The sequence below is a fragment of the Carcharhinus amblyrhynchos genome, chromosome 27 (assembly GCF_965287045.1).
Source record: "Carcharhinus amblyrhynchos chromosome 27, sCarAmb.v2.hapA, whole genome shotgun sequence".
In the NCBI taxonomy this organism is placed as follows: Eukaryota; Metazoa; Chordata; class Chondrichthyes; order Carcharhiniformes; family Carcharhinidae; genus Carcharhinus; species Carcharhinus amblyrhynchos.
In genome coordinates this window covers 39,569,535-39,585,157 of record NC_137350.1, presented here as the reverse complement: position 1 = coordinate 39,585,157, position 15,623 = coordinate 39,569,535, and the positions used below count along the sequence as shown (strand labels likewise).

Below are 15,623 nucleotides of genomic sequence, written 5' to 3'. Positions count from 1 at the left end.
AAAAAGGACTTGCAGTTCAGAGAAGGTCCACTCGATTGATTCCTGGCCTGAAGGGGTTACCTTCTGAGGAAAGTTTGAGCAGTTTGGGTCTATATCCTTTAGAGTTCAGAAGAACGAGAGGTAATCTTATTGAAACAAATAAAATCCTGAGAGGTCTTGACTGGATGCTGGGAAGGTGGCTTCACTTGTAGACAGAAGTCTAGAATTAGGGGTCTCCCATTTCAGACGAAAACAAGGAGATAGTTTTTCTCTCAATAACTGCACTTTGAAAGTAATTGATGTGAAATGTTGGAGGTGTGTTTGTGAGAGGTAACGAGTCACTGTTTAGTGGCCAGCGGTCAGACAATGACCAGATAATCTACTTTAGCAATCAATTCTGCAAGCAATTAGGAAGGGAAATCATGTGTTGCCCCTTTTTGCAAGGGTTTTGGAGGACAAGAATAAAGAAACCTTGCTACAATTGTACAGGGCTCTCGTGAGGTGACATCTGGAATATTGTGTACAGTTTTGGTCTCCATGTCGAAGGAAGGATGTTTTTAACATTGGAGGGAGTACAGCGGAGGTTCATTACATTGATTAGTGGGTTGACATGTCTGTTCTGTGATGAGAGATTGAGTAAATTTGATCTATATTCTCTGATTCTCTGGAGTTTAGAAGAATGAAAAGTGATCTAACTGTAACATAAAAGATTCTGACAGGGCTTGAAAGGTTAGACACAATGATATTGTTGTCCTTGGTTGAGGGGCCTCGCCGGGGTGGGGAGGCGCATGGCGGTAAAGCACAGCCTCAGTGTAAGGGGGTAATCATTTCGGACTGAGAGGAGGAGAGATTTCTTCACTCAGAAGTTTAGGAATCTTTGGAATTCTCTATCCCAGAGGATTGTGGATTCTCCGTGACTGTTTTGAACGGCAGAACATTTCGATGGGGCATATCATTTACTACTGCTCCTGTTTCTGTCAATAGTCGAGTAGTAAATGTCCCAGGAAACTGGGGAGAACTCCCCCACTTCAGGTAGTGACCATTTTATATCCACATGTGCAAACATCCAACCTGAAAGACAGCAGGCAGAGTTTTCCAGCTAATCGAGCCAGCGGGATTCCCTGCTCCTCCTGCAGTGAACGGAGATTTGGCTGAGAGCTGAATCCTCCATTCTTATTTGCATTGGCAGCAAGGCGTGAACATCACACCCAGCATCTCTGACAGTGCGGCACTCCCTCAGTACTGACCCTCTGACAGTGCGGCACTCCCTCAGCACTGACCCTCTGACAGTGCGGCACTCCCTCAGCACTGACCCTCTGACAGTGCGGCACTCTCTCAGCACTGACCCTCTGACAGTGCGGCACTCCCTCAGCACTGACCCTCTGACAGTGCGGCACTCCCTCAGCACTGACCCTCTGACAGTGCGGCACTCCCTCAGCACTGACCCTCTGACAGTGCGGCACTCTCTCAGCACTGACCCTCTGACAGTGCGGCACTCCCTCAGCACTGACCCTCTGACAGTGCGGCACTCCCTCAGCACTGACCCTCTGACAGTGCGGCACTCCCCCAGCACTGACCCTCTGACAGTGCGGCACTCCCTCAGCACTGACCCTCTGACAGTGCGGCACTCCCTCAGCACTGACCCTCTGACAGTGCAGCACTCCCTCAGTACTGACCCTCTGACAGTGCAGCACTCCCTCAGCACTGACCCTCTGACAGTGCGGCACTCCCTCAGCACTGACCCTCTGACAGTGTGGCACTCCCTCAGCACTGTCCCTCTGACAGTGCGGCACTCCCTCAGCACTGACCCTCTGACAGTGCGGCACTCCCTCAGCACTGACCCTCTGACAGTGCGGCACTCCCTCAGTACTGACCCTCTGACAGTGCGGCACTCCCTCAGCACTGACCCTCTGACAGTGCGGCACTCCCTCAGTACTGACCCTCTGACAGTACGGCACTCCCTCAGTACTGACCCTCTGACAGTACGGCACTCCCTCAGCACTGACATTAAGAGTGAGTCCCTCGATTTTGTGCTCAAATGACAGGAATGGAACTTGAATTCGCAGCTGTGTGATCACTGAGTCATTTAATTCATTGAGATTTTAGATACATCTCCTCAGTGTATGAGCATAGACCATCACCTTACACAGAAAGCTGAGTGTTGTTTGTGTTTAGTTATCCTGCGTTATGTAGAATCCATGTTACCTACGATTTTCCTACAACAGCCCTTACAGAAGATGAAATCACAGCTGTTGCTGAATCGCTTGAAACGTTGAAGGAGAGGTCCCCGATACAAGAGGGTAGGGAATTCCTTTACACAAAGCATTTTTAGAGTTTGAGGATGCTTAAGGCAAAGGCTGCTGCGTATTTTAATTGAAAAGCAGACAGACATTAGAAGGAGGGGAGGTAGCAGCAGCAGTAGAGAGGGAGAAACCCTGAGAATGTGCACCCTAAGATCTAGTCTGGCATTCCAACACAGCGCTGCATCGTCAAAAGGGCTGGCATTAGATGCAAGTCCCACCTGCCTGTTCTTGTGGATGAGACCTCGTGTCACCATTCAGGGAGGGGCAGAGGGGTGGTCACAGTCTCTTTGCTCAGATTTCATCAGAATCATCAGCAGAAACAGTTCTTTCATTTTGTTCTGTTGCTGGGATCTTGCTGGGTAAAAAAAAAACTGGTTACCAAGCAAATAACAACAAATCACTGCATTTCTAAGTAATTCATTGTATTTGAAGCCCAAATATTTCCAAATTGCATAAAATAGTTTATAAACATAGAACAGTACAGTTCAAGCCCTTCGGCCCTCAATGTTGTGCCGAGCTATGTCCAATCCTAAGATCAAGCTATCCCACCCCCTATCATTCTGGAGTGCTCCATGTGTCTATCCAATAACCGCTTGAAAGTTCCTAAAGTGTCCGACTCCACTATCACAGCAGGCAGTGCATTCCACACCCCAATCACTCTCTGAGTGAAGAACCTACCTCGGACATCCCTCCTAGATCTCCCACCATGAACCTTATTATTATGCCCCCCCTAGTAATAGCTACATCCACCCGAGGAAATAATCTCTGCACGTCCACTCTATCTATCCCCCTCATCATCTTATAAACCTCTATTAAGTCCCCTCTCATCCTCCTCTGCTCTAAAGCGAAAAGCCCCAGCTCCCTCAGCCTTTCCTCATAAGACCTCCCGTCCAAACCAGGCAGCATCCTGGTAAATCTCCTCTGCACTCTCTCCAATGCTTCCACATCCTCCTTATAGTGAGGTGACCAGAACTGAACACAATATTCCAAATGTGGTCTTACCAAGGTCCAGTATAGTTGCAGCATAACCCCACGGCTCTTAAACTCAAACCCCCTGTTAATAAACACTAACACACTATAAGCCTTCTTCACGGCTCTATCCACTTGAGTGGCAACCTTCAGAGATCTGTGGATATGAACCCCAAGATCTCCCTGTTCCTCCATAACTCTCAGAACCCTGCCATTGACCCTGTAATCCGCATTCAAGTTTGTCCTACCAAAATGAATCACCTCGCACTTAGGGTTAAACTCCATCTGCCACATTTTGGCCCAGCTCTGCATCCTATCAATGTCTCAATAAGAAGGAAAGTATTCTCATAATGATTAGAATGTGTTTGTTGAACATTTTTAAATGACCTGGTATTTTCCCGTGATAGATGCCGACCAGGGCGATAAACAATTGCCTGAAAATATTGAGGCTGAAGGAGTCACAGCTGAGGGTAGGTTGTCAGTGTAGCCAGTAAGCAGTGTGCAGTGAACCCATTTTACCAGCTCACACACTTAACTTCCTCTTCATATTTATTATGTTCCCTGTCATTTAATCCTGATTAAAAATGCTTGCCTCCAGATAAATGGAAACAACACTTTGCAGGTGGCAGTGGGTACAGGAACATCCTAGTTGTGTTAATGGAATTAGTAATCCTGGGGCTGGACCAATGACCTGGAGACAAGAGTTCAAATCCTCACACAGCAGCTGAGGAATTTGAATTCAGTTAAATATATGAATTTGAAATAAAAAGTTGGTGTCAGTAATAATCACCATGAAATACCAGATTGTCATTAAACAAAACCCAGCTACTTCACTAATGTCCTTCTTGGAAGGAAATCTGCCATCCTTACCCAGTCTTACAGAAACTTCTGGAATATTGAAGGGGCTGGATAGAGCGGACACGGGGAAGATGCTTCCATTAGTAGGAGAGACTAGGATACAAGGGCACAGTATCACAGAATGCCTGCACTACAGAAGAGGCCATTTGGCCCATTATGTCTACACTGACCACAATCCCACCCAGGCCCTATCCCCGTAACCCCAATTATTTACATTGCTAATCCCCCTGACACTAAAGAGCAATTTTCTGTTGCCAATCAACCTAACCCGCACATCTTTGAAGTGTGGGAGGAAACGAGAGGAAACCCACACAGACACGGGAAGAATGTGCAAACTCCACGCAGACAGTCGCCCGAGGTCAGAATTGAACCCTGGTCCCTGGCACTGTGAGGCAGCAGTGCCAACCTCTGTCCCACCCTCAGAGTAAAAGGACAATCCTCTAAAACCGAAATGAGGAAGAAGTTCTTCAGCCTGAAGGTAGCGACTCGATGTAATTCATTGCTACAAAAGGCTGTGGAGTCCGGGTGATTGAGTATATTTCAGACAGAGATAGATAGATTCTTGATTAGTGTCCCAAGATTTATATGGGTTCGGGGGATTAGCACTTTCTGGTCTCATCATCAAACCTCAGCACCAACATTTTCCAAACTGAATCAATGATGGAGTTGAAAAAGAACAAATGAAAAATGTTGTCAGGAGAGAGTTCTCAGGGCTTGTGGAGGAGTCAAAAAGAGAAGGCTGCGTAGCTCCAAGCTCTGTCCCCATGCGTCAGAACACGGAGGGGAAATTCCCCAAAGATTTTACAATTTCCTGACTTAACGTAGGCAGAATTCCACTCAGCACATTAACAGGGAACACATTAACTCCTGCTATTGTTACTGCAGCAAGTGGGAGAAGCCCTGTGAAAATACAATGCCAAATCCAGGCTGGTGTCCCAACACAGAGCTGCATTGTCAGAAATGCCTGGAACTCGGTGCTGGGGGAGGTAGTGGAAGCAGATACAACAGTGACTTTTAAGAGGCATCTGGACAAATAAGTGAGTAGGATGGAAATAGAGGGGTATGGTCCCCAGATGGGTAGGGGGTTTTAGTTCAGTTGGGCAGCATGGTCAGTGCAGAGGGCCAAAGGGCCTGTTCCTGTGCTGTAATTTTCTTGTTCTTTGTATTAAACTCACACCCAACCTCCCTATTGTGTTCGATGTGAGAGAGAATCCCTGTCAGCATGCAGGGGGGAGCAGAGGGATTGTCACAGTGTCATCACTGAGATTCTACCATTAATCATCACCAAAAACAGCACTTTCATCTTGTTCTGTTTCTGGGATCTTGCTGTGTGAAAACTGCTGACCAAGTAACCAACAATCATCACTGCCTTTTAAAGTAATTACTTTTATATGAAACATTAGAGATGTTTCTGAATTAGATAAAACATTTTATAATAAGAAACTTACTTGTTGACCATACTTAACCTGACCTGGTATTTTCCCATGATAGATGCCGACCAGGGCGATGAACAATTGCCTGAAAATATTGAGACTGAAGGAGTCACAGCTGAGGGTAGGTTGTCAGTGTAGCCAGTAAGCAGTGTGCAGTGAACCCATTTTACCAGCTCCTAGACTTCCTCCCTCTTCATGTTTATTTTGTTCCCTGTCATTTAACCCTGATTAAAAATGCTTCTGTCACCTTGCCTGCAAATAAATGGACACAAATCTTTGCAGGTAGCAGTGGGTACAGGAATATCCCAGTATAGTGTTGCTGGAACTCGTAATCCTTGGTAATGCTTGCACCAATGATCTATTGACAAGAGTTCAAATCCCCGCAGAGCTGCTGAGAAATTTGAATTCAGTTAATTACATAAATCTAAAATGCAGAGAAGGTGCACCCAGATTTTGTCTGCCTTGTGCTACCTCCACTCCTGTGATCCTCCCAACATCCATGGCAATCTGACTTGTGACACCATATTCATCCAGTCTAATGGTCTTATAAAAACTGGGTCTGTTGTACCTGAAATAATTAACCAGCAGTGAAAACATGTGGAGAGAAACAGAAAAACCTGCCCTTTTTTGCTCCAGAATATGGAGCTGTAACAAATGTAATTAGTGTTAGCAATGATCACCATGAAACGGCCGAATTGTCAGAAAAAGCCCACCTGCTTCACTAATGTTTCTAATGGAAGGAAATCTGCTGTTTTGGCCCAGTGCAGCATTGCATGTGAATCTCAAGTTATGTCGTTGACTCCAAACTGCCCTCATGCTATCTTTGTGTTCAGGGATGCCATGCCCCAGCTAAAGGTGATAGGGGGGAAATTTCACCAAAGCTACTCCTGTTCCTCAACTTAACTTTGTTGGAACTCCAGTGAGCACATTAATGGCAATTGCACCGAACTCCCACCACAGTTGCTGCAATGGAGTGGCAGAAACGAGATGAAAGTTAACCTTCAAATCTGGGTGGAAATCCAGTGTGGTGTTCCATAGCTAGAAACGCTGATAATAAACTCAATCCAATCTGGTTAACCTCAGAGATGTAATATCACCATTCAGAGGTGTGCAGAGGCTGAGATTTGACCGTTCAACACTGCTTCTTTCATCTCAGTCTGTTTCTGGGATCTCGCTGTGCAAAAACTTGTTATCAATGGTGGGATTTTCTGGCTATACCACGCTGCATCTTTCCTGGCAGCGGAGACTGCTCACCATTGGCCAGCAGCAGGATTATCCAGTCCTGCCGAAATCTATGGTGTTTTCCATTGTTTGCCAGCCACACTGCGAGGGAACTAGGTATCGCAGGTCACCATTTGCGGGACTGGAAGATCCTGCGGCAGGAAGGACTGGAAAATTCAGCTACAAATAACTGTCAACAATCACTGCATTTTAAAGTAGTTTATTATATGTGACACCCTTAAAGATGTTTGGATAAAACTGAGCATAACGGGGAAACTTTTCTCTAGTAATAATTAGAATGTGTTTGTTGACCATATTTAACCTGACATGGTATTTTCCTGTGATAGATGCCGACCAGGGCAATGAACAATTGCCTGAAAATATTGAGACTGAAGGAGTCACAGCTGAGGGTAGGTTGTCAGTGTAGCCAGTAAGCAGTGTGCAGTGAACCCATTTTACCAGCTCACACACTTTTACCCCTCTTCATGCCTATTTTGTTCCCTGTCACTGAACCCTGATTAAAAATGCCTGCAGACAAATGGACAACTCGTTGCAGGTGGCAGTAGGTGAAATAATATCCTAGTCCTGTTACTAAAACTAAAAATCTGACCACAGCAGATAGTGGAACTTGAATTCAATAAAAATTATCTGGAATTAAGAATCTACTGATGACCATGAAACAATTGTCAGAAAAACCCATCTGGTTCACTAATGTCTTTAGGGAAGGAAATCTGCTGTCCTTACTCGGTCTGGCCTACACGTGACTCCAGAGCCACAGCAATGTGGTTGACTCTCAATTGCTCTTGGACAACTAGGGATAGGCAATAAATGCTGGCCAGCCAGCAACACCCATGTCCCATGAACGAATATTTTTTTAAAATTAGCCAAGACATAAATATAAGAGCAGGGAGGTTATGATGGAGCTGTATAAAACACTCACTGGGCCACAGCCAGAGCACTGTGTGCAGTTTTGGTCACCACACTACAGACAGAATGTGACTGCACTAGAGAGGCTGCAGAGGAGATTCACCAGGATGTTGCCTGGAGCTGAATGTTTCAATTATGATGAGGAGCTGAGTAGTCTTGGGTTGCTTTCCTCAGAGCGCAGAAGGCTGAGAGGAAACCTCATTGGGGCATACAAAATTATGAGGGATATAGAGAGGGCAGATACGAAGTAATTTTTCCAATAATTGAGGGTCAATAAGCAGGAGGCATGGGATTAGGGTAAACTGCAGGAGATTTAGAGGGGATTTGAGGAAAGACATTTTCACCTAGAGGGTGGTGGGAATCTGTAACTCGCTGCCTGAAAGGTTGGCAGAGGTAGGAACCATCACAACATTTAAGAAGTATTTAGATAAACATTTGCAATGTCATAGCTTACAAGGCTACAGGCCAAGTGCTGGATAATGGGTTTAGGATAGATAGTTATTTGATGGCTGGCACAGACATGATGGGCTAAAGGGCCTCATTCTGTGCTGTAAAACTCTAATTCTAGCCTTGTGAGTGATACCTACGTTGCGTGACCATGGGTTGAAAGTTTGCAAAAAGAAACATTTTATTGAAGCTTTTCACCTTACACTCATCATCACAATTTGCAAGAAAACCAATATAAGAGACAATACATTTATTTTAATTAACTTTGTACAAAATTTAAATTTTGAGAATAGAGTGTTGATTTGTTGGTAAGTGGACTCTGATTGATAGAAGCGTTATCATAGAGAATGCACAAGTTGATGGCGACTGACAGTTAACTGCCAAGTATTGTTTGACATTTAAATTAGGCAGCTGTCCTGTGTTTGGTCAAGGCATTGCCCTGAGAAATGAACCAGTGAATGGCTGTCACTTCTTCAGTTTAACTGAAATAGGCACGATGTGTGTACATGTTCTTTTGTCTGCAATGAACGGGACCCTGTGTATTAATATATCTCTCTTTCAGAACTGCACATATGCCATGTGAGTCTAACTGGCAATCTTAAATTGGTTGTTAGTTAATTCTTAGGATGCTGAGGATCATCGAGTGAATGTTGTCCAATTGCAGAGTGTAATGTTCGACATTGTTCTGAGTTTTGCAAGCCTGGACTGGTCGGGTAGAACCTTGTTTGTTGTGAATAGCGGAAGGGACATGCTGTTTGATATGATCCACCAGTCTTTGCCATGTCCAGCCTACATTACACTGGGATTGAATTTTATATATCTCATTACTCATTAGTCTGATGGGCTGAACGGCTTTTTGGTTTGACAGCAGCATCCTGTTAGTGGGGATTACTATTCATGGTGTTACTGAATAGTAGCGGCAGAAGACTGCTAACTTCACTTGGACAACCTCAAAGCTCGGGTGTTCCTTACCCCAGACCAATTGGAGCCAGACTATTTTTGATGCTGAAAGTGAAGGCCTTAGGTCCATTCATGAGTTGGCGTGATATAAGATGTAAAATGGTTTGACCAGGGGAGATATTATCCTGCAGAATGGCTTTGATGTGCCTGGCGGGGCAGGTTCGAGGGGCTAGATGGCCTACTCCTGCTCATATTTCTTACGTTCTATCTGACAGCATCATGCTTCCAGGGTGAACAACTGGCTCAATTAGGTTTCCAATTAGGCCAATTATTTCGCACATGGAACTGAACCGAGACTCAGTATACACAAGATATTAAACAACAGGCAAATGATCCGATTTGTGGATGAGCGAACTAAAATAATAGTTACATTTTATTTTCATGTACTCATGCAGAATCTTTAACCTGTGGTTAGACAGAAGGCTGGATAAGGACAAGCTCCATCTCCGTGGTTAGGAACACAGAGGGGAAATTTCCCCAAAGCTTTTCCAGTTTCCAAACTTAACTTTTGGTGGAATTCCATTGAATGCATTAACAGGATTTCCAACAAACTCCTGCCAATGTTTTCCAAGCCGAGCGGAAGAAACCCTGAGGAAATTGATCCCAAATCCACAGGGCACTCCAACACAGCGCTGTATTGTCAGAAGTGCTGACATTAAACTCATGTCCAACCTGCCTATTGTGTTCGATGTGAGAGAGAATCCCTGTCACCATGCAGGGAGGAGCAGAGGGATTGTCACAGTGTCATCACTGAGATTCTACCATTAATCATCACCAAAAACAGCACTTTCATCTTGTTTCTGGAACCTTGCTGTGTGAAAACTGGTTAACAAGTAACCAACAACAATCATTGCATTTTAAAGTAATTAATTGTATCGGAAGTCTTTAGAGATGTTTCTGATTAGGTTAAATCATTTCATAACAAGAAAATTATTCTCCATAACGATTAGAATGCTTTTTTAGATTATATTTACATAACCTGGTATTTTCCCATGATAGATGCCGAACAGGGTGATGAACAATTGCCTGAAAACATTGAGACTGAAGGAGTCACAGCTGAGGGTAGGTTGTCAGTGTAGCCAGTAAGCAGTGTGCAGTGAACCCATTTTACCAGCTCACACACTTAATCCCCTCTGCATGTTTATTTTGTTCTCGGTCATTTAATCCTGATTAAAAATGCATTTCTCACCTTGCCTGCAAACGCATGTTAAGAAATCTTTGTAGGTGGCAATGGGAGTGTGTTATATCCTCGTTGTGTTGCTGGAATTAGAAATCCCGAGGGCCAGACCATCGATCTGTTGATGACAGTTCAAATCCCCAAACAGCAGCTGAGGAATTTAAATTCCATTAATTACATGAATCCAAAATAAAAAGTTGGTATTGGAAATAGTCACCATGAAACTGCCAGATTGTCATAAATAAAAACCACATCTGCCTCACTGATGTCTTTTATTGATGGAAATCTGCCATCTGTACCTACCCTCGGCTACACGTGACCCATGAACTGCTGTCATGTGGGTGACTCTGAACCTCACTCTGAAATGTGTGAGCCATTCTGCTTCATGTTCAAGAAGGCAGCTCACCACAACCTTCTCAACAGTGCTCAAGGAGAGAAAAATAATTCTGACCTTGTCCATGCTGCCCACATTCTGTGAATAGATAGGTAAAAAGTTGATAATGCCGTTAAATAAATTAACAGAATCCTTGTTTATAAATATAGGCTTAGAATGTAAGAACAAAGCTGTTATTTGAAATGTTTCACCGGTTAGCGCTGAGCTGGACTGTTGTGTAGCTCACTGTCAAAAGGACAGAGGTCACAAAGGAGATTTATTCAAATGATGCCGGGAATTAGGGAATTTGGTAAGTGAAGAGAATCTGGGTTTGTTTTACTGTAAAGCAGAGAGAGATCAGGAAAGCTGGAATACAGGAGTTCAAAATTAAGAGAGTTTGGACAGAGCAGACAGGGAGAAAGTGTTTCCACTGACAGGAGGGTCAGTAAGAAGAGGACACAGATTTAAACTAATTGACTGAAAATCCAGGAGGAAATACGAAGGGAATTATTTCTCTGCAGCAAGTTGTTCTGGTCTGGAATGCTCTGTCTGAAAGGGTGGCAAAGAATAACTTTAAAAAGGGAGCTGGATAAATAATTGAAAAGGAGGAATTTACAGGATTACTGGGAAAGAGTAAGGGAGTTGTACTAATGGGACAGCTCTTTCCATTGCAGCTGAATTCACTGTAATCCTGTCTTAGAGAGATGAGCTGAGTGTGTTCTCGTGTCAATGGTACAATCTGCACCCTCAGACTCACATTTCAATGAAGGGACTGGCACTCGGTGTACACGAGATATTAGTCACTAAGGCACAAGGTGCGATTTGTGGATTAGCAGATAGAAACTCTTCAAACTAAAACAAATAACAATTTTATTTTCATGTACTCACGCAGAATCTTTAACCTGTGGTTAGACAGAAGGCTGGATAAGGACAAGCTCCATCTCCGTGGTTAGGAACACAGAGGGGAAATTTCCCCAAAGCTTTTCCAGTTTCCAAACTTAACTTTTGGTGGAATTCCATTGAATGCATTAACAGGATTTTCAACAAACTCCTGCCAATGTTTTCCAAGCCAAGCGGAAGAAACCCTGAGGAAATTGATCCCAAATCCACAGGGCGCTCGAACACAGCGCTGTATTGTCAGAAGTGCTGACATTAAATTCATACCCAACCTGCCTATTGTGTTCGATGTGAGAGAGAATCCCTGTCACCATGCAGGGAGGAGCAGAGGGATTGTCACAGTGTCATCACTGAGATTCTACCATTAATCATCACCAAAAACAGCACTTTCACCTTGTTTCTGTTTCTGGGATCTTGCTGTGTGAAAACTGGTTAACAAGTAATCAACAACAATCATTGCATTTTAAAGTAATTAATTGTATAGGAAGTCTTTAGAGATGTTTCTGATTAGGTTAAATCATTTCATAACAAGAAAGTTATTTCCATAACGATTAGAATGCTTTTTTAGATTATATTTACATAACCTGGTATTTTCCCATGATAGATGCCGAACAGGGTGATGAACAATTGCCTGAAAATATTGAGACTGAAGGAGTCACAGCTGAGGGTAGGTTGTCAGTGTAGCCAGTAAGCAGTGTGCAGTGAACCCATTTTACCAGCTCACACACTTAATCCCCTCTGCATGTTTATTTTGTTCTCAGTCATTTAATCCTGATTAAAAATGCATTTCTCACCTTGCCTGCAAACGCATGTTAAGAAATCTTTGTAGGTGGCAATGGGAGTGTGTTGTATCCTCGTTGTGTTGCTGGAATTAGAAATCCCGAGGGCCAGACCATCGATCTGTTGATGACAGTTCAAATCCCCAAACAGCAGCTGAGGAATTTAAATTCCATTAACTACATGAATCCAAAATAAAAAGTTGGTATTGGAAATAGTCACCATGAAACTGCCAGATTGTCATAAATAAAAACCACATCTGCCTCACTGATGTCTTTTATTGATGGAAATCTGCCATCTGTACCTACCCTCGGCTACACGTGACCCATGAACTGCTGTCATGTGGGTGACTCTGAACCTCACTCTGAAATGTGTGAGCCATTCTGCTTCATGTTCAAGAAGGCAGCTCACCACAACCTTCTCAACAGTGCTCAAGGAGAGAAAAATAATTCTGACCTTGTCCATGCTGCCCACATTCTGTGAATAGATAGGTAAAAAGTTGATAATGCCGTTAAATAAATTAACAGAATCCTTGTTTATAAATATAGGCTTAGAATGTAAGAACAAAGCTGTTATTTGAAATGTTTCACCGGTTAGCGCTGAGCTGGACTATTGTGTAGCTCACTGTCAAAAGGTTACGAAGGTCACAAAGGAGATTTATTCAAATGATGCCAGGAATTAGGGAATTTGGTAAGTGAAGAGAATCTGGGTTTGTTTTACTGTAAAGCAGAGAGAGATCAGGAAAGCTGGAATACAGGAGTTCAAAATTAAGAGAGTTTGGACAGAGCAGACGGGGAAAAAGTGTTTCCACTGACAGGAGGGTCAGTAAGAAGAGGACACAGATTTAAACTAATTGACTGAAAATCCAGGAGGAAATACGAGGGGAATTATTTCTCTGCAGCAAGTTGTTCTGGTCTGGAATGCTCTGTCTGAAAGGGTGGCAAAGAATAACTTTAAAAAGGGAGTTGGATAAATAATTGAAAAGGAGGAATTTACAGGATTACTGGGAAAGAGTAAGGGAGTTGTACTAATGGGACAGCTCTTTCCATTGCAGCTGAATTCACTGTAATCCTGTCTTAGAGAGATGAGCTGAGTGTGTTCTCGTGTCAATGGTACAATCTGCACCCTCAGACTCATGTTTCAATGAAGGGACTGGCACTCGGTGTACACGAGATATTAGTCACTAAGGCACAAGGTGCGATTTGTGGATTAGCAGATAGAAACTCTTCAAACTAAAACAACAGTCACAATTTTATTTTCATGTACTCACGCAGAATCTTTAACTTGTGGTTAGACAGAAGGCTGGATAAGGACAAGCTCCATCTCCATGGTTAGGAACACAGAGGGGAAATTTCCCCAAAGCTTTTCCAGTTTGGTGGAACTCCATTGAGCTCATTAATGGGGTTTCCAACAAACTCCTGCCAACGTTTTAGAAGCTGAGCAGAAGAAACCCTGAAGAAATTAATCCCAAATTGACAGGGCGCTCCAACACAGCGCTGTATTGTCAGAAGTGCTGACAAAAGCGGATGCGTTTAGAGTAGCTAAGAGTAGTGGGCGAGAAGAGGATTGGGAGAGGTTTAAATGTCAACAAAGATTGACAAAGAAGTTGATAAAGAAGGGTAGGATGAACTATGAAGCTGGGCTAGCGCTTAATATAAAAAAGGATAGCAAGAGTTTTTATAAATATATAAAAAGGAAGAGGCTGGCTAGGGTGAATGTTGGACCCTTAGAGGATGAGAAGGGGGACTTAGTGGTAGGGGATGGGGAAATGGCTGAGGCCTTGAATAACTTTTTTGCTTCGGTCTTCACGGAGGAGGACGTGAATAATTTGCCGGGTGTTAGCGATGGAAAGATGGTAGGACTGGAGGGTCTCAATGACATTATTGTTACTAGAGAGGCGGTGCTCGACAGACTGGAGGGACTGATTGTGGGCAAGTCCCCAGGACCGGATGGAATGCATCCGAGGGTTCTGAAAAAAATGGCGGAGGTGATAGTGGATGCCTTGGTGATTATTTTCCAAACGTCGCTGGATTCCAGGGAAATGCCAGAAGATTGGAAAATGGCTAATGTAACGCCATTGTTTAAGAAGGGTGGCAGGCAAAAGGCGGGGAATTATAGGCCGGTTAGTTTAACGTCTGTTGTAGGTAAAATGTTAGAATCCGTGATCAAGGAGCAAATAGCGAGGCATCTTGAGGGGAATTGCTTGATAGAGCAGACGCAGCACGGTTTCATTAAGGGGAAGTCGTGTCTGACGAATTTACTGGAGTTCTATGAGGATGTGTCTAGGGCGGTGGATAGAGGAGAGCTGGTGGATGTGGTGTTTCTTGATTTTCAGAAGGTGTTTGATAAGGGGCCTCACAAGAGGTTATTGCAGAAGGTCAGGGGGCATGGAGTTGGGGGTAGGGTGTTAGCGTGGATAGAGGATTGGCTGTCAAATAGGAGGCAGAGAGTGGGGGTTAATGGGTGCTATTTGGATTGGCGGTTGGTGACTAGTGGAGTGCTCCAGGGGTCGGTGCTGGGGCCTCAGCTATTTACCATTTATATAGATGATCTGGAGGAGGGAACCGAGTGTATGGTGTCGAAATTTGCTGATGACACCAAGTTTGTTGGAACGGCAAATTGTGCGGAGCGTGTGGAGAGTCTGCAGAAGGATCTAGATAGGCTGGGCGAATGGACCAGGAAATGGCAAATGGAATTTAATGTTGGCAAATGTGAGGTTGTCCACTTTGGTAGGAAGAATGGTAGGAAGGACTATTACTTACATGGCGAAAAACTGCAGCAGGCGACAGTGCAGAGGGACCTCGGGGTCCTTGAGCATGAGTCGCAAAAACCCAGCCTGCAGGTGCAGCAGGTGGTCAGGAAGGCGAATGGGATGCTGGCCTTCATAGCGAGGGGGATTGAATATAAAAGTAGGGAGGTCTTGCTGCAACTGTACAGGGCACTGGTGAGGCCGCAGCTGGAGTACTGTGTGCAGTTTTGGTCACCGCACTTACGCAAGGATATTTTGGCCTTGGAGGGAGTGCAGAGGAGGTTTACTAGGCTGATACCGGAGTTGAGGGGGTTGAACTATGAGGAGAGGCTGAATAAACTAGGCTTGTACTCATTAGAGTTTAGAAGAATGGGGGGAAATCTCATTGAGACATATAAGATGATGAATGGGATGGATAGGATAGAGGTAGAGAGGCTCTTCCCGCTCAGAAAGGACAGTAGGACTAGGGGGCACAGCCTCAAGATAAAGGGGAGGCGGTTTAGAACAGAGTTGAGGAGGAACTTCTTCACTCAAAGGGTGGTGAATCTCTGGA

The 15,623-nt window shown here is 44.2% G+C and overlaps 1 protein-coding gene across 1 annotated transcript in view; it reads left to right on the top strand.

Annotated features, from left to right (window-relative positions):
• odad4 (outer dynein arm docking complex subunit 4) overlaps positions 1 to 15,623 on the top strand; it is an 81,984-nt gene that overhangs the window by 52,486 nt on the left and 13,875 nt on the right. The window contains exons 15-18 of the mRNA XM_080213384.1: positions 2,173 to 2,279; positions 3,659 to 3,721; positions 5,601 to 5,663; positions 7,111 to 7,173. Coding sequence (XP_080069510.1) covers positions 2,173 to 2,279; positions 3,659 to 3,721; positions 5,601 to 5,663; positions 7,111 to 7,173 — 296 coding nt within the window. The remainder of the gene's footprint in view (positions 1 to 2,172; positions 2,280 to 3,658; positions 3,722 to 5,600; positions 5,664 to 7,110; positions 7,174 to 15,623) is intronic.